The sequence below is a fragment of the Doryrhamphus excisus genome, chromosome 14, assembly GCF_030265055.1.
Source record: "Doryrhamphus excisus isolate RoL2022-K1 chromosome 14, RoL_Dexc_1.0, whole genome shotgun sequence".
Lineage (NCBI taxonomy): Eukaryota > Metazoa > Chordata > Actinopteri > Syngnathiformes > Syngnathidae > Doryrhamphus > Doryrhamphus excisus.
This window is the reverse complement of record NC_080479.1, coordinates 13939128-13958704: the sequence shown is the minus strand read 5'-3', so window position 1 is coordinate 13958704 and position 19577 is coordinate 13939128. Positions and strand designations below refer to the sequence as shown.

The following is a 19577-nucleotide window of genomic DNA, read 5'->3' as shown; positions in this document are numbered from 1 at the left end:
GGACAACCATTCACACTCACATTCATACCTATGGACAATTTGGAGTCGCCAATTAACCTAGCATGTTTTTGGAATGTGGGAGGAAACCGGAGTAAACCCACACATGCACGGGGAGAACATGCAAACTCCACACAGAGATGGCCGAGGGTGGAATTGAACTCCTAGCTGTGAGGTCTGCACGCTAACCCCTAGACCGCCGTGCCGCGCCAAAATTTCAGATAATAATAAAGTTTGAAAAAAGTTTGGGATGGTTCAAAACGCTCGGTTTCAGAGAGTGTGGTAAAAGTGGATGTGTGTGAAGTCACACATGGCCGGGCTTCCTTATATGGGCATGCGCTTCCCCCAAGCTCTGCTTCTGTGTTTACATTGCTATAAATGGCTCGAAAGGGAAAGCCACATTTGTTTACAATCCCTAAAGACGCCACCATCAGTTGGTTGGAGTTCCTGATTCCCTATACCAGCAAAAGAAATACATTTTAATCTGACAACGCCATTTCACAATGGACTGTTTTGTGAACATGTATGGGTATCGAAAAGCATGAAAAAATGAATATTTTTCACACATTAATGCCTCGTTTATCATGTTTAATCGGTTTCCTGACAGCAATGAATGAACTTCCACAAAGTAGGATTCCTTATTGATAAATTGAATATTTTTGTAGTTAGAGTATAGGAAACCGTCTAAATACGGTTTTTTGACATCATTAGAGCCCTCTAAACAGGAAATAACACCCCTATAGTCACCTTTATACTCACATTACCCAATATAGTACAAATAAATAAGCCATTTAAGTCTTAGGCTTGTGTGTGTCGTTGTAAATGTGTTCCAAACATAACTCTGGGATCCTTGGATCATGAATCCCTTGTGATTATTTTTAATAATTCCATGTAACCGAGGCAACTAAATGTCTGTTTTTTTTCCTATCTTAAATAAAAACTAATGATTTTTTTTTATTGCTCTGCTGTGTGCTAAAGGAGGTTCTCGTCAATACATTAAAGTATAGGAAACCGTCTAAATACAGTTTTTTTACATTATTAGAGCCCTCTAAACATGAAATAACACCCCTATAGTCACCTATATTACCCAATATAGTACAAATATATAAGCCATTTAAGTCTTGGGCTCGTGTGTGTCGTTGTAAATGTGTTCCAAACATAACCCTTGGATCCTTGGATCATGAATCCCTTGTGTTTATTTTGAATAATTTGAATAATTCCATGTAACCGAGGCAACTAAACTAATGTCTGTTTTTTTTCTATCTTAAATAAAAATTAATGATTTTTTTAATTGCCCTGCTGTGTGCTAAAGGAGGTTCTCGTCAATACATTAGAGAATAGGAAACCGTCTAAATACAGTTTTTGCCATTATTAGAGCCCTCTAAACATGAAATAACACCCCTATAGTCACCTATATTACCCAATATAGTACAAATAAATAAGCCATTTAAGTCTCGGGCTCGTGTGTGTCGTTGTAAATGTGTTCCAAACATAACTCTGGGATCCTTGGATCATGAATCCCTTGTGTTTATTTTGAATAATTCCATGTAACCGAGGCGACTAAATGTCTGTTTTTTTCTATGTTAAATAAAAGCTAATGATTTTTTTTTAATTGCTCTGCTGTGTACTAAAGGAGGTTCTCGTCAATACAACAGGAGAGCAAATGAGCATGTTTTCTAACCATCACATGAACCGCAAAGGCTCGTTTGTGTTTTTATGACTATAATTACTATCGATCAAGCGTCAGGTTGACTCAGTAACATGCTCCCCGTACAAACACACACACACACACACACACGGTTGCCTCAAGCTCTTAATCCGCCAGTCGGTGTCTTCTATTCACACTTTTCCTTAGGACACTTGAATGTATCCGGTGGCCTGACAAACTCAGGATGTCTTTTTGATCAGGCCTCCTCTCCCCTTTGCAGTGACAGGCCTTCTCCCTGACGCGTGGATGGAGCTGTCCTCCCGCGGGTCAGGGCAGCAGCGGGGTCATGGGTTAAGGCCACAGGCGGCGCTTAAACAACAAATAAGTTGTCCCCAAATCCCCAAACAGGAGCTAAAAGGATTCTCTCACTGGTCCTATAAATCTCACATCACACCCTAAAAAAACAGCTAAAGTGATTTGGGTTGTTTATATGTCATCTTTATGGACATAAATCCTGTCTCCAGCATCTATTTGGGGGGGGGCAGACAGTAAAAAACAAGCATTGAGCTAATGGTGGGGTGAGGGTTAGTGGACTGATCCGCTGCCGGATCAAATGTTTGCTGTGTGCTGACAGCTAGATTCTGCCTGTGGGATCAGGAAGTGTGTTTGTGTGACTAAAGGTGTAGCGATCACCCCCCCGATGATGTGTTCGTCAATGGAGGGGTTAACAGGTTTGACCCTAACCCCCCCCCAAGACAGAAAAGTTAGCTAAACACGAAGCAGAACTAAGAGAACTAATAAGAAATAATGAGTAAACAGCGACACAAAATGGCTTTAGCTAGACGTACCCATAATGTTACTTATAATATATAAAATAATATAATAATAATAATAATAATAAATAGCATGGAATCGTATTGGAAAATAAACAAACAAACAAAGCCTCCAATGATCTCTCATTGTTGGTTCAGTTCCAATGAAACGGCATACCAACCATAGCAGTCATTCATGTTAGTATTACATTGCTTGCCTGGGCTAGCGTTAAGGAATCCAAACATCAGTTTGACTCTAAATGTGTTGTAAATATCAGAAATATATTAAAAACAAACATTTCACATGTTGCCGCTACCTGTTATTTAAACTAACTCTATAATGTTCCTCGTTGGATTCACAGCACAAGCACAGCTTTAGCACGGGTCTTTAGCGCCCTCTACTGTAAAATACCGGAAAGTGCTTTGAACTGTACTTTATAATGAGAAGAGCTATAGTTCCACTAGAGGGCAGTATTGCTGCATTCATTATAATGTCGGGTGTTTTTGTTGAATATGATTTTGAAAAATCGATTAAAACGATAAAACGACAATTAAGATATATTTTGGTATGATCTATTATATATTAGAAATGTATTTATTTATCCATGACAAAGTTTGTTCATGTTATCAGTCATATATAGTATATATATGCTGATATAGTTCATCTTCAAACAGCTAAAGTAATGCATAAGGCTAAAAATAACCAATTACCTAAAAATGTCATCCAAAATATGATCTCAGGGAAGAACTACATTTGAAACACTTATATGCTAGGACTACGTGACAAAAAAAAATAAAAAAAAATTAAACTATATTAGGAAAGCAGGAAGTGAACAAATGTAACAGTTACTGGTTGTAAAAGTAGGATTTAATAAGCTTTGCTTCTTCCGACTCCTTTTGGACATGTGGAACTGTGAACTGATTATGTGATGCATTCAATTGTAATCTGATGCATGTTCAAATGAAATAAAACCATTACCATTTATCCTGTATTTATTTATTCTGTGTTTCTGCGGAAGGGGTACTATTAAATAAGATGTGTTCCTTTTCTGACATATTGAATTGTGATTTGTGCAGAACTAAACTATATCACCACTACTGGATTGATGGAAAAGCATTATGAGTGTAAGCAGTGAACTAAAACTGTAATTTGGTATTGAATTGCCTGAAACATGTGATTTGCTGCTTTAAATGGGTCTTAAACTGGAGATTAAATGGATTGACGGACAGATGTGTCACCATGTGCCCACATTCCCCCCCACCTCCATTTACGTATTCGTTTCTCACCTTTGTCAAACAATTCCTTGGTGTGAAACTGCTCTCCATTCTTGCATCTCGCTCTCTCTCTCATCTTCAGGCTGTGATGCTTTTTCTACTTCTTTTTCCAAGAACTGTGGATTGCAGACTAACCACAAATTAATCTGAAAGAAAAAAAAAAATGATTTAATAGCCGCTATTTTGAGTGTCAAGTTTGTGTGAAATTATAAAAGTGCATTGATTCACACTAACAGCTTGTGTTGGTTAGAATTTTATGTGCAATAAAGGCATAGTTTTATATCGGGGTTGTCTTTTTTTCTTTAATTTTTCACCTTTACACAACAAAAATACCATAATTCTTTTTGTTAATATTTTTTTATTTTACTACTGATTTTGCCATTTTGTCATTAAATTATATTTTTAGAATGTGCCATGGATCAATAAAAAAAATTAGCAGTGGGCTGCAAATGGCCCCCGATGAACACTTTGGACACCCCTTCACATAACTATACACTCTAAAAAGTAATTCAGAGTATCTGTTGACACCACTTGATTTAATACATAAATGCAATGTAAAAAAAATGTAATGAATTGATTTAGATAAACTTTCTAAGTTGCTAACTTTATTTTTTAAGTTAAGTTAAAATAATAATGTTGGCTATTACATGAACTTAATTTAGCATGTCATATACACTCCAATTTTATTGTTGGTAAGCTTCAAACAAAATTGTTTTAAGTCAAGTTGCCATGACTTCATAAAATTAGCTTGGTAACATAATTTCTCTCAACATTAACCTTTCCATCTCCTATATATATATATATATATATATATATATATATATATATATATATATATATATATATATATATATATATATATATATATATATATATATATATATATATATATATATAACAAATTAAACTACTTTAAATAAAATGATTAAGTCAGTTGACTTAACATATTTTTTTGTGTTACAAACTTAAAAACTTGTCCCTATGAAAACAATTATTCAGTTAGCATTACTTAAAATAAGCTTAAAATAATGCAATATTGTTTATTGGTTCAAAGCAATTTCAAATTAAGTTGTCATAACTAAGAAAGACTCATGGAAACTGTTGCGTTGATTTTTTTTGTTGAGGCTAAACATTTATTTTTTGAGTGTATAAAAACACAAGCGTGGTCACAAGTGGTCATTTGCCAGCTTAAAGGTTGCTGGGTCTATCCTCAGTCCTTCTGTGACCACGTTGGACAAGATACTGATTCTGCATGATCAGTAAGAAAATGCGGTAACAATATCAAAGTGCTCAAAATCCAAATTGCGGTAAGATACTCGGATATTATTTTATCTTATGCTGTCATTGCATTTTATTGTTTATTATTTTATTGTCCATGTATTGTTACTAGAACACATTCGTATGTGACGGTTTAAGGTTTTCTCATTGTCTTTTCCTTTGACCCCGCCAGGGAAAACAGATGTAAAGTAGCCTTTGAGCTAAGTTGAGTATATTTGCATGGATATGTTTATGAATATGCACTGTCCCCTTTTAAATGAAATGAGTACAGAAACAACCGTTAAACTAGGTCAAATAACAAATGACGTAGGAGAGCATTTCTAATTCTATGAGGTTTGGTCTTTTTTCGGTCATGTGATGTACCGCAATGCAACACCGCATTATCGTTAGTACAACCAAATACAATAAATTTATGACATTCATGAACATTTGATGTATTTTCCCACCCGACCCATGAAATTGTGACTTAGAAAGCTGAAGTCTTGAGAAACATCATCACAAGACGACGTTTTTGGCTCATGTCAATTTTTGTGTGAATGTGTGTGTTTGTATCCTTCATCAGTGGATAACAACACTTCTTTTCATAGCCTGCAGTGCATCCGGGTCAGCTGGGCAGGAGATGCGGAGAGAGTCTTGCAGCTGTTAGAGCTGAGTTAGAGTCTGAGTGTGTGTGTGTGTGTGTGTGTTTGCTATGATTAAAGTATTTGGAGCAGACAGACAGCAAGAACAATGTGATTAAAGGTCTATAGGAAAGATTTGGACAGAGTGTAATGTGCAACAAATGTTTTGTTTTAGTTTTTTTTCAATAAAAAGGAAGTATAGTAAACCCTGTTTATCACAACCAATTGGTTCCAGACCCGACACAAGGTATGATTCCTCATTTATGAATGCAATATTTTCATAATTAGAGCACAGAAAATCTGTTTAATCTTTTAATATGTTTTTTTAACACTGTTTGAGCCCTCTAGACATGGAATAACCCTTTATAGGGTACTCACTGAAATACTTCATTCATTCATTTTCTACTGCTTTTTCCTTACGAGGGTCGTGGAGGTGCTGGAGCCTATCCCAGCTGTCTTCGGGCAAGAGGCGGGGTACACCCTGGACTGGTCGCAAGCCAATCACAGGGCACATATAGACAAACAACCATTCACACTCACATTCATACCTATGGACAATTTGGAGTCGCTAATTAACCTAGCATGTTTTTGGAATGTGGGAGGAAACCGGAGTACCCGGAGAAAATGATGATGCCCAAGCGGAGATTTTAACCCTAGTCTTCACGATTCCTAACCACTTGTCCACCGTGCAGCTTGCACCATTCATTCATTCATTTTTTACCGCTTTTTCCTCACGAGGGTCGCGGGGGTGCTGGAGCCTATCCCAGCTGTCTTCGGGCGAGAGGTGGGGTACACCCTGGACTGGTGGCCAGCCAATCACAGGGCACATATAGACAAACAACCATTCACACTCACATTCATACCTATGGACAATTTGGAGTCGCCAATTAACCTAGCATGTTTTTGGAATGTGGGAGGAAACCGGAGTACCCGGAGAAAACCCACGCATGCACGGGGAGAACATGCAAACTCCACACAGAGATGGTCAAGGGTGGAATTGAACCCTGGTCCTCCTAGCTGTGAGGTCAGCGCGCTAACCACTCGACCACCGTGCCGCCCTGAAATACTCAGAAATGTAAAAATTAAATCCTTGAGTGTTATTGGGGGCTTCTACTTTTAAAAAAAGTTTCAGGTTTTGGGTGCAAATCAAGATCAAAGAAGTTACCATATACGGTTCCTTACCCATTTAGGGTACGGAAGAGGGACAGGTCAAACTGCACAAGGTGACATCAACAGAGGTACTGTAGTTAGAGTGACTGTGATCAACTTATCATGGTTAGTTTTTATCTTTGGGCCGAGAGTGTCGGGGGCCCCAAGCGTCAGAATATTGCAATGGCTCACTCCTGATTGATCACAGCCCATGATGTCACTTCCTGTGACATTGTCTGATCTTGGCATGAGAAAGTCACATGACTCTGTTGCCTTGCTGAGACATGGGGAAACCCTGTTTTTTTAAGTTACTATATATGGTTACTTGCCCTATATAGGGATAACACCCCTATAGTCAACATTATACATGTATTACCCAATATAGTCGACATAACAAGAGAAAATAAGCCATCCATTCATTTTCTATATTGCTTTTCTTCATTAGGGATGGAGCCTATCCCAGCTGCACCGGAGTACCCGGAGAAAACTTGCGTGCGCACATGCAAAACATGCACATGCAAACTCCACACAAAGATGCCCAAGCGGAGATTGAAAATAAGCCGTAAATGTGTTTTGGTGCCAGGGGAGCTGAGTGGGTGTCGGACAGGAAGTAACATAAGTGAGGAAGTAACATGAGATTTAACATGCAGTAACCCGCATTACATTACACTTAAGTGACCAGTGTAGAATACTACATATTATCACATACTACAGTATTAATTGTCCCTGTACCCTAGAAACCGCCCATGAATGATACGGGAAAAGGTCGAAATGATACTGTGTCAAAGCCCAGGGCAGTGATACTGATAAAATATAGAGTTTAACCATGTCCAGTATCAGCCCCCGTAGCTGTCCACTCAGAGCGCGCTGCTCTGGTATTGTACCTGTGAAACAACCAATCAGAGAACAGCGCACGAGCGTGAACACACAGCGTTTGTTTTGCTGCCCAAACTTGATTAATGGATCTTTAATTGTCAGACATTGATAAGATAAGACTGTTGATAAAATATTATTGTTGAAATATTTTTGCAATTATTGTGTTTACACAGTTTAGATATAATACATGTAATAAACCAAAAATATTCTGGAAACAAAATGGTCTTTTGATTAAATAGTACGTGATAATAAGCTCATGATTAAATAGTATGTGATAATAAGATCATCACATGGTTTGTCTGGTATCAGGCCAGGTATCATGCCCCCAAGTGTCAGTATCAGCCCGAGACCGAAGGTTTGATTTGTTTAACCTATAATCATCACTGTTTCTAACCAGCCAATTATACAACAGAAATAAACACATTTGCATCGACTTCCAAGGGTTTCTATCTGCTTTGCTGCTAAATCCTTCCTCCCTATAGCCGCCTATAAATTGTGTTTACGTTAGCTTTTTTGGGGCTGCCCACGTACTCTCCTTATCTCCTCCACCCTATCACACTTTGATTGCTGTGTTTTTTCTTTAGCTTCCTACAAGCCCCGCACCTCTGGGAAAACAAGATGCACGCTTTAATCGCCCTCTTCTCATGCCATGCAACTCTTCTAGTTCCATGCTGTAATGTTATTCATCTATACAAGACACAATATGAATACGCATTATGAAAGGCTGACAGGAGGCTCATGTCCGTGATGATCCTCTTCCACCTGACGGTTCATACAGCGAGATGACCTACAACGCAAAAGATGGGCTTATAGGATGATGCTTACATAATATTACCTGACACACACGGGGGGGGGGAGTATTTGTGTATTTACAACTGCCTTATTTGCTTGTAGCTACACTATGCCAGAATTACTTCACCGATGATGACCACTCTGATAATAATAATAATAACAATGCTGACATTTTCTTCACAGACTGAGAATCGAACCAGCAACCACCAGGTTGCGGGACGACCACTCGATGACCCAAGTTCTGTCGCCATGCACAAAAGATGTAGACCGTGTAATGTAAAATGTCAAATTATCCACCAATAGGGGGCGACATTGAAATCATTCATTCATTATTCAAAAGGGAGGAATATTGAACTACGGAAAATTATGGAATTTTTTTTTTGGAACAGGCAGCCTACATGAGAACATAAGAACGAGTCTTATTTATGTCTTGAATGGCTTATTTTCACTTATTATGTCTACTACATTGGGTAATAACAGTGTCAAAGTGACTATAGGGGTGTTACTTCATGGATAGAGGGCTCTAATAATGGTTAAAATCTTATTATATGCTGTAACTATGAAATATTCTGTTTATTCATATTCTTAAAAATGATTATTATAATACATTTTAATAATATTAATAATATTACAATAAATGTGAATATTGTTATTATAAATTATAATAATAAATGAGGTATTAGCGTCACTTTCACTACATGCAAGAACAATACAGCAACCACAAAAGAGTTATAACAATATATTTCATTCACTGATTATTATTCGTGGCTTATTGGTGCTGATTTATATTAATTAGGCTTTCTTTTTTGGTTCAGGGTTTAGACTGTTTGTGGGCGGGGTCTGGCTTTGGTGGGCGTGGCTGTGAGCCGCTCTGCGAGCCCACTGGCTCCAAGGATGTCTGAGAGCTCGCTCTGAAGTCGGGCTGCCAGGACCCACGCCGGTCCTCGGATAGAGAGGGACTCACAGTCTCCACACACTCAGCAAGACTAGATCAGCGGGGAAGGAAGCTCTTCTTCGCTGAAAAGATGGATATAAGTTTGCATCTTCAGGCATGGAGGCGCATACGGTGTGGCGTTTAATTGCAGTTTTTTCTCGTATCTTTCTGCTGTGGCTGTGAAGCGCAGAGAGGACACAGGGGAACACCTGCCTGTCTGCATGGCCGTGGACTAGATTCTGTTTGGAAAGTGTCTCAAAGATTCTCCGAGAGTGACGTTCCGCTCTTTTCACCGCAAACTGGGGTACGGAAAGAGTGCACTTACTGCGCCAGTGGTTTCAGTGCGGACTGCGACATAACGGTCTTGAAGGGAACAGCTGGTACACTCAGGTGAGCGTCTTTCAATGAAACCTATTTTGTTGTTTTTGCAAGTTGCACACAACTTTTAGAAATAGCATTTCTCCTTAGGATAGATTCAGTCATTAAAACCTATTGAAATTCTATAAGGTTTTTATATAGATACATATAATACAATGAGAGAAATATATTAACAAAATATATTTGCAGAAAACTCTTTACAAATAAAATGTTATAATAATAATAATTTATAGAAATAAAATGTATTATTATTATTATAATAACATTTTATTTCTAATATTTCTAATAATATATATATATATACAATATTAATACTATAATACAATATTTTATACAAATAAATTGTATTATTATTATTATAACATTTTATTTAATAATAATAATATTTTATACACATAAAAATGTATTATTATTATATTATTATAATAATATGTAATAATAATATTTTATACAAATAAAATGTATTATTATTATATTATTATAATAATATATAATAATAATATTTTATACAAAAAAAGTATTATTAGTAGTAGTATTTTTACATTTTATTTAATAATAATAATAATATTTTATACAAATAAAATGTATTATTATTATATTGTAATATATGATAATAATAATAATAATTTATACAAATAAAATGTATTATTATTATTATTATTATAACATTTTATTTGTATAGCGCTTTTCTCAACGATACTCAAAAATACTCAAAGATGCTTTACAAGAAATGGAGTTGAATAAAACCAAGTAAACAGAGTAAAAGATACATGAAAATACAACATTCATTCGCTTATACACAGCTAAAACATGTGTATAAACGGTAAAATGTTGAATAAAAATAAACCTGAATGTAAATATACTGTACTACATTGTGTATGCTATTCACACATATAGGCACACTAGTGCAACCTTTTCCACTTACGCTTAAAGCCTGAAGGATGCTTAATACATTTTGTACATTAAAGTTGATATAAAATGTAATGTAGGTCAATATATTTTAAAATATCTGAACAAAATATCCATGTCTTAGCATTCTGTTATTGGCGAAAATATAAATGTGGAGTGTAATATTTAATATTACATTTAGTTCCTAATTAATTTATTTTATTTTGACAACACGGGCTAATATTGAATGAGTGGCGAGCACTTATGTATACTGCTGTAGTACAGTCTGGCATATAATATACTGTTGGTGTTGTAGTTTAGCATGTATTGTCAACACTCTACTCCAGTATCCTATGTAGTTACATTGTACTCATTGTCGAGTACATTTAGTGTATATTATTATAAAGATAATGCAGATTCACTGAAGAATAGTTACATCCATCCATGCATTTTCTATAGCGATTAATTTCATTAGGGGAGTGGGTATGCTGGAGCCTATGCCAGCTGGCTTCAAGCATACACACCCTGGACTGGTCGCCAGTCACATATAAACAAACAATCATTCACACTCACATTCATTCATACCTATGGACAATTTAGAGTCGAACCCAGGTCTTCCCGATCCCCTGAATGTGTGGCCTACATGCTAACCGCTCAGCCAGAATCAGCAAGAAAGCACGCAACTTGCGGTGGAAAAGTCAAGACACTCAATGCGCCCAATGTAAAGATTTGTATTAAGTTAAATGGAAAATGGGAGGGGGGCAAAGTACTTGTTGTCAAAGACATCAAGAAAGTGGACAAATACTCAAAATGGCATCATCTTGATTAAGGGAATAAAAGACGCCACTTGATGTATCCTGAAGTAATCACAATTGACTATTACTGTATATATACGTATATTTCCTTTAAGTTATATTTTTTCATAATATATTTCAAATAATATGCTTGGGAGTGACCGTGATGGATAGGATCAGGAACAAGTACATCAGAGGGACATTACATGTTAGAGGCCTTGGAGATAAAATCAGAGAGGGTTCAATTCCACCCTCGGCCATCTCTGTGTGGAGTTTGCATGTTCTCCCCCGTGCATACTCCGGTTTCCTCCCACATTCCAAAAAACATGCTAGGTTAATTGGCGACTCCAAATTGTCCATAGGTATGAATGTGAGTGTGAATGGTTGTTTGTCTATGTGTGCCCTGTGATTGGCTGGCGACCAGTCCAGGGTGTACCCCGCCTCTCGCCCAAAGACAGCTGGGATAGGCTCCAGCACCCCCGTGACCCTCGTGAGTAAAAGCGGTAGAAAATGAATGAATGCTTGGGAGTGACCGTGATGGATAGGATCAGGAACAAGTACATCAGAGGGACATTACATGTTAGAGGCCTTGGAGATAAAATCAGAGAGGGTTCAATTCCACCCTCGGCCATCTCTGTGTGGAGTTTGCATGTTCTCCCCGTGCATGCGTGGGTTTTCTCCGGGTACTCCGGTTTCCTCCCACATTCCAAAAAACATGCTAGGTTAATTAGCGACTCCAAATTGTCCATAGGTATGAATGTGAGTGTGAATGGTTGTTTGTCTATATGTGCCCTGTGATTGGCTGGCGACCAGTCCAGGGTGTACCCCGCCTCTCGCCCAAAGACAGCTGGGATAGGCTCCAGCACCCCCCGTGACCCTCGTGAGTAAAAGCGGTAGAAAATGAATGAATGAATGAATGCTTGGGAGTGACCGTGATGGATAGGATCAGGAACTGGGATAGGCTCCAGCACCCCCGTGAGGAAAAGTGGTAGAAAATGAATGAATGAATGAATGAATGCTTTGAATGTCTTTCATGCATGTTAAAAATGGTAAAAAGTTGCATCACATTTTGATTCCATGTGGGGTTTTTTTTCTTCTGTTGCAGAGCACAGTCGTATTTGTCTTGTCTTCTGAAAGATCACGCTCTTTGCATATGAAGCAGTAGAAGACACGTGAGAGAGAGAGCTTGCATCATCATTATCATCATTATCATCCCTGGTGCATCATGGGTACTGTACTGTCACTGTCACCCGGCTCACGGAAGTCAGGCTACTATGACAACCGCCCCGGCTCACTGAGCCACTACCCGAGCCTCAGCAGCCGCTCTCTGAACAGTCAAAAAGAGCGCGGACTAAAGCGAGGCCAGTCCATCTTCCTCCCCGTGCTCACGTGGAAGCGACTGGTGGCGTCCACCAAGAAGAAAGGGAATGCCAAAAAAGGTTCCAATGTTCCAGTTGCCCTCGGCGACCCTCTCAATAATAACAACATAAACATTTACCAAAAGGACCCGGTGCTGCACCTCAACCGTGAGAACGTGAGGAAGTCTTTGTCATGTGCCAATTTGTCCACTTACGAGGTCTCAGCAGGACTGGGGCTTGGGCTGGGATACGGTCTTGGACTGGGTATGGGTCACGGATACGGCTACATGAAACCCCAGCAGCTTTCCTCGGTGAAAAAAGTTCCCCAGGCCCCGCTGACCACATCCCCTAAACGCGTCATCGTGCAAGCGTCCACCAGCGAGCTTCTCCGATGCTTGGGGGAGTTCTTGTGTTGTCGCTGCTACCGCCTCAAGCATCTGTCCCCGGCTGATCCGGTTCTCTGGCTGCGGGCCGTGGATCGCTCACTTCTACTGCAGGGCTGGCAAGACCAGGCTTTCGTCACGCCTGCTAACGTGGTCTTCGTCTATATGCTGTGTCGAGACGTTGTGGACGGCGACTTGGTGGCATCGGAACACGAGCTTCAGGCCATCTTGCTCACCTGTCTCTACCTGTCCTACTCTTATATGGGAAATGAAATCTCCTATCCGTTAAAGCCCTTCCTGGTCGAGGCCGGTAAGGAAGCCTTCTGGGATCGCTGTCTCGCCATCATCAACGCTACCAGTTCCAAAATGCTGCGTATCAACGCAGACCCTCACTTTTTTACGCAGGTGTTTGCCGAACTTAAAAGTGAAGGGAGCTGTGTTCCTCAAGACTATAGTCGGGTTCTGGATCGGTGAGAGGAGTTTCGGGTGCACTTTCTCATCCTCAGCAGGCATTTTTTTTTAATGCTCATGCACATAATTTGACTAAGGCACATACATTTAGAGTAGTTACTGAGGAATTAATGAGAAACTAATGAGTAGTGGTTATGTAAATTAGTTCCTCATTAACTATTGTCATTTTGAGAATTGGAAAATTTGAAATCCTCACACGGCGGTCCAGTGGTTAGCGTGCAGACCTCACAGCTAGGAGACCAGGGTTCAATTCCACCCTCGGCCATCGGAATAAAAGACGCCACTTGATGTATCCTGAAGTAATCACAATTGACTATTACTGGATATATATATTTCCTTTAAGTTATATTTTTTCATAATATATTTCAAATAATATGCTTGGGAGTGACCGTGATGGATAGGATCAGGAACAAGTACATCAGAGGGACATTACATGTTAGAGGCCTTGGAGATAAAATCAGAGAGGGTTCAATTCCACCCTTGGCCATCTCTGTGTGGAGTTTGCATGTTCTCCCCGTGCATGCGTGGGTTTTCTCCGGGTACTCCGGTTTCCTCCCACATTCCAAAAACATGCTAGGTTAATTGGCGACTCCAAATTGTCCATAGGTATGAATGTGAGTGTGAATGGTTGTTTGTCTATATGTGCCCTGTGATTGGCTGGCCACCAGTCCAGGGTGTACCCCGCCTCACGCCCGAAGACAGCTGGGATAGGCTCCAGCACCCCCCGCGACCCTCGTGAGCAGTAGAAAATAAATGAATGAATGAATGAATAATAAAACAAGAAACTATATATTATGGCATTTTTGGCCATTATTTCTCTTATTTTCAACAATCACTCATTCATTCATTTTTTAATGCTTATCCTCAAAAGGGTCGCGGCGGGTGCTGGAGCCTATCCCAGCTGTCTTTGTCTATATGTGCCCTGTGATTGGCTGGCGACCAGTCCAGGGTGTACCCCGCCTCACGCCCGAAGACAGCTGGGATAGGCTCCAGCACCCCCGCGACCCTTGTGAGGAAAAGCGGTAGAAAATGAATGAATGAATGAAATCCTCACACTGGATTGGACTTTGCAACTCTTCAGGAGATATGTAGCAAAATGTAAACACCCCCCCCCCCCACCCCCCCAACAACAAACAGCCATGAAACCTCCTTAGGGAAGCTCATAATTGGACTCCCATTTGTGTTGTTTACCTGCAAAAATCCGCCCTGCGTTTACTTGAAGTTTTCGGAGCCATTTGTTCCACTCGGCCCATCAAACATCGCACGGCATGCGTCTGCCTGCAGTTGTCTCAGCTGCCTCTCCGCATCAACACATGCAGGCACCCCCCCTCAGCATCCTCATGCACCTCTTTGAATGTGATAAATCAGCGTGCACGGCTCAGACCGCTCAGGACGCCATCCTCACCGCTCTTTCTCTCTTGCCAAGAAGCACCATCATTATGGATGTCCAGTGGTCGTATATCCCTAAAACATTCAAGCAGATTGGATTGACATTTTCATCAGATTTAATAATAAAATGTGCTACAGACAGTTTAATCCGCATTAGTTAGATTTTCCCGGACAATGGAGACATCCCGATCAGTCGGGGCGGAGAAAACGGACCCGGATTGATGGGAGCAGCTGCATGTCGGTACCATGCAGGTCCTGCTGTGTAACAAACTGCTTGTGTTTAGTCTAAAGCCTTTTGTGGGTCATCTATCCGGAGGGGGACAGTTGCCTATTTTTACTTCACCCACTGAGCTTTTTCTGTGTCGTTTTACGGTGAAGCCTGATTTAGTATGCGAGCGGAAAAACCTGTTGTGATGTGGACAACCGCCAGGGTCATCAGCTGTTTAGGCCGTCCTGTGTTTCCCCTGTCTCTTGTCGACAGACCGCCACACAGCTCGGGTATTAATTAGATTACCAGATTACTACAGCCCCGCCCCCTTCTACTTCATAACCACCCCTTCTTGTCCACTCGGCAACCCCTGCAGAGTCGGCCCCGCTAATCCAGGCCATGCTGGACAGCAGGCATTTAAATGCCTTGTCATGTGCGGCTCGACGCTGAATTAAAAAGTGTGACACACGTGCACCGCTCAAGGTCCAATGAGAGATCAGTTAGTGCAGAATTTGGCCTCCGTTTTTCTCACGAGTGTGCCGGACGTTCTCATGTGTCATCTCGAGGCTCAAGAGGACAGCGAGTTCATTAGTCGCTTGTTAAATTCGTCCTTAGGATGAACCATTGGCAACTGTGCTCTACTGACTTTAATCCCAAATGTCAGCTTCAGTGTGCCCAAGCTCCTAAAAAAAATTACCAATATGTCATAAAATATATTTTTTAAAAGATGATAATATATATTATTATAATTAAGATAAGATAAGATATGCCTTTATTCGTCCCTTAGTGGGGAAATTTGCATTGCACAGCAGCAAGAGTACAGAATCAGTTAAGCAGTACAAAATACACAATATAGAAATATAAACAATATTAACAAAATCAACAGTTTTTCCCAGAGTTATATACAATACAGTATGTAGATAATATGAAACTAGATGAGATATATGACCAGTCTATACACTGAGATCTTGCTAGTGAGTTAATATGAGGCATTATGGAAATACTTCACATTGAACTTAGTATATTGCATTTAGAGCCCTTAATATTGCACATGGAGGTTGATCAGATATTGCACAGTGAATGGGGTCTGGAGTAACTATACTGACTATAAAAGCAAGTATTACACAGTTAAGTATAATTAAGTATATACATATGATTACATAATTACACATTTTAAATTAATTATAAAGAAAAGTGTACAGTGTACAAAAGTTAGTATTGTTGCAATCCTGACTCACTGAGGTGGACTGTGCCATTATAATTCAGGGTATGGACACTACCATTAATGCTATAGTGAGTAAAATTCTGATACATCTTTATTTTGGATTCTCACTAAATTCACTTGATTTTTTTTGTTCTTGCCATGTGACAATATAATGCAAAAAAATGCATGGAATGCGATGCTTGATTGCAAGGCCGCCATTGGTCAAATTGGACCCTGACGCAGACTTGAACCTGAATTTTGTTAGATGCATGTTTTGCAATAATACATGTAACACATGAAATTTTTTGCACTGCAAAATATCAAATTAAGACATTAAAGGTAGCAGCTGTACCATTACACCACCCCAAACTGACATGTGAGTAGGTGAATTTTGACATTTTATTCTCTTATGGCACACGTAATTTGTGCATTTGCCATGAATGCGCCCCCTTCTGCCCCACACACAGCACGTGTTTAAAGCGGTTTTGACCCAATACTTTGAACAGTAGTACTCTATGTCCCTTTCACATAGTGATGCTGTTCCACCACGTCCTCTCCCCCAAAGTCATATGACGAGATACACGATTTGACCTTAACACACAAAAACAAACGCTATGGCGCACATCGCCTCAATGGGTAATCCAGCACTAATCCTCCTGCCCAATCAGATAGAGAGACGGATGACAAGATGAGGGAGGGATTGAGCGGGGATGCAATTCTGAGATTTTTGTGTTACACTGGTGTAGCAGTTTTTGACCTTCGGCTCAGCCGTCAAATCCTCCTCTTAACAAAGCGAAGGCCACAGAGGCCCAAAGCTGCCTATAGCGGGTCCTGGCTTGGCGCGTACGCCTGAGGGACCTCACATGAGTCACGACAGTCAACCAGAGACGAGTGACAGCGTGATTCATACAGAGAGAGCGAGAGAGAGAGAGACTCCTTCTCTTTGCCTTCAAATGGCAGCCATTTTGGGCTTATTGTTGCCCCGTGCACCCCCACTCTCTTGCACATCTTTGACAAGGACACTTGTGTCTCGCCTCACTCCCTCCTTCCTTCCTTCCTGCTCCATCCCCACTCAGCTGTTCATTAGATTCGACACCCCCGACCCCGCCAGCCATTGTCAGAACACAGAAAGGGCAAAGTTGTTGACATGCGAGTCGTCATATTTGTTTTTACCCACAGAGAAGAAAGTAACATAATTAAATCAGAGAACGAGTGCCCTCATGATATTTACTTGTGACTTCATGAATTATAACATTTGAGTCAAGTACAGCATGAAATGTAACAAAAAAAAAAGGCAACTGTCCCCTCTTTAAGTACCTCTGTCCAATCAGCACCGGCGATGCAGTCGGTTCCTCCAATTAGCTTCCAAGCTAATTAAACGCCATCTCAGCTGGAGCACTAATTCACTTCATCCAATCAAAACCCGCCAAGATCTACCTGAGGGACAGAAAACACGTGATGGTACATCATGAGGACTTTGTTGGGTTCATTTAAACGTGACCTTGAATAAGGCAGAATAATTTTGGATATGAAATGCGGGCTTATTTAACCTTAACAAAAATGGCCCCATCCATCCATCCGGGTCCGGGTCGCACGGGCAGCAGTCTTAGTAGGTTCAGCCCAGACTTCCCGGCCCCCGGCCACCTCCTCCAGCTCCACCGGGAGGACACCAAGGCGTTCCCAAAGCCAGCTGTGAGACATAATCCCTCCAGCGTGACCTCTAGGTCTGCCCCGGGGGCCTTTTCCCGGCTGGGCATGCCCAGAAGAACACCTCACCAGGGAGGCGTCCGGGAGGCATCCGGACTAGATGCCCGAGCCACCTCAACTGACTCCTCTCGCTCTACTCTGAGCCCCTCCCGGATGACTGAGCTCCTCACCCTACAAAAAATGGCCACTACTTGTAATTGATGAAATATTCCTTCATATGAATTGTGCCTGTTTCCACTACAGATGAACACATGCTATGGTAAAATCAATAATAATAATAATAATAACTGTGCGGTTTGTTATGAAGTCAAATGTATAATATTAATATCACCGCAGCTCTGTGAGTTGTGCTATGGTTGGCGTGATATTTGACGGACACCAATGTAAATATACTGGAGTGTTCCAAAAAACAAAGTATCTAGGGAGAAAAAAAATAAGAAATACTGTTGTTGTGTAGTAGAACGCATGTTGGCTGGTAGTTTAGACATGTACTGTATTTTTTTTTTGTCTTTTTTCTACTTGCTCTTGTTCTGTTGGCTTTTTATACGTAATGAAAACATTGTTTATTTAAAACTGCTGAGAAAGAAGATTCAATGCAAGCATGTGAGCGTTTTTTTTTTCTTTCCAAAAATCACCCCATGACCCCTTTAAAGTCATGCATATTATTATCAAATTGATCAAGTTAAAGGCTATCAATAGCTTTCTTTATTAATGCACCAGATCGGGACACAAAGGCGGCCATTGTGTTTGCGGTGTTTGTCGCAGGCTGCTCCAGTTAGCCTGCACACACACACACACACACACACAAATTGGGGTTTAAACTTCTTATTCATATTTCTCAGCTTCATTTATGGTAGCACTGTGTGAGTGCCGGGAGCAAATGTTACGACAAAGTACATATATATAAAAAATAAGTGATGATTATTTAATAAAGTATTGAGATGAACTGTTCATTTGTTGTTTTTGGTTTTTTTGTGGTGCACATTTCTGCCTCCAATCCAGCCAATTTAAGGTTGCCGGTGGATTCTTGTCGGACATAAAAAAAAAAAAAAAAAACTTGATGCCCCACATCTCACAATAGCCCGCCGTGCAGATGGCCTTTGGCTTCCTGTGAGGAGGGGCTGTCATCATCCCCCTGTGCTGCAAACACAGGTGGGAAGTGTTGCCTGCGCCGACTGTGGCATGGAAATGCGTGCTTCTAATAAACATGAGGGAACTGTGCAAGCGCCCAGAGTGATATACGAGTTTTATACGCTTTGAGAATTGAGTCTGGGGTGTGAAACGTCACCATACTTACTGTTGGACAATTCCGGGTGAACTTGTGGAAGACCTTGCAGCAGCCGCCGGGTCCACATCATGGGTCTCAGTGCTTCTCTTGTCCTCAGCATTAAGATAAAAGTAAAAGAATGTTATGAC

The 19577-nt window shown here is 40.2% G+C and overlaps 1 protein-coding gene across 1 annotated transcript; it reads left to right on the top strand.

Annotated features, from left to right (window-relative positions):
- Window positions 1–9362: 9362 nt before the first annotated feature.
- On the top strand, window positions 9363–19112 carry si:dkeyp-92c9.2 (uncharacterized protein LOC571482 homolog). Its single transcript, XM_058047620.1, has 2 exons — window positions 9363–9771; window positions 12547–19112. The coding sequence occupies exon 2, from the start codon at window positions 12667–12669 to the stop codon at window positions 13654–13656; it is 990 nt and encodes a 329-aa protein (XP_057903603.1). The 5' UTR covers window positions 9363–9771; window positions 12547–12666; the 3' UTR covers window positions 13657–19112.
- Window positions 19113–19577: the final 465 nt, after the last annotated feature.

Bases quoted from the DNA above. Each gene is read 5' to 3' on its own strand.
- si:dkeyp-92c9.2 (XM_058047620.1), top strand. From the start codon at position 12,667: ATGGGTACTGTACTGTCACTGTCACCCGGCTCACGGAAGTCAGGCTAC.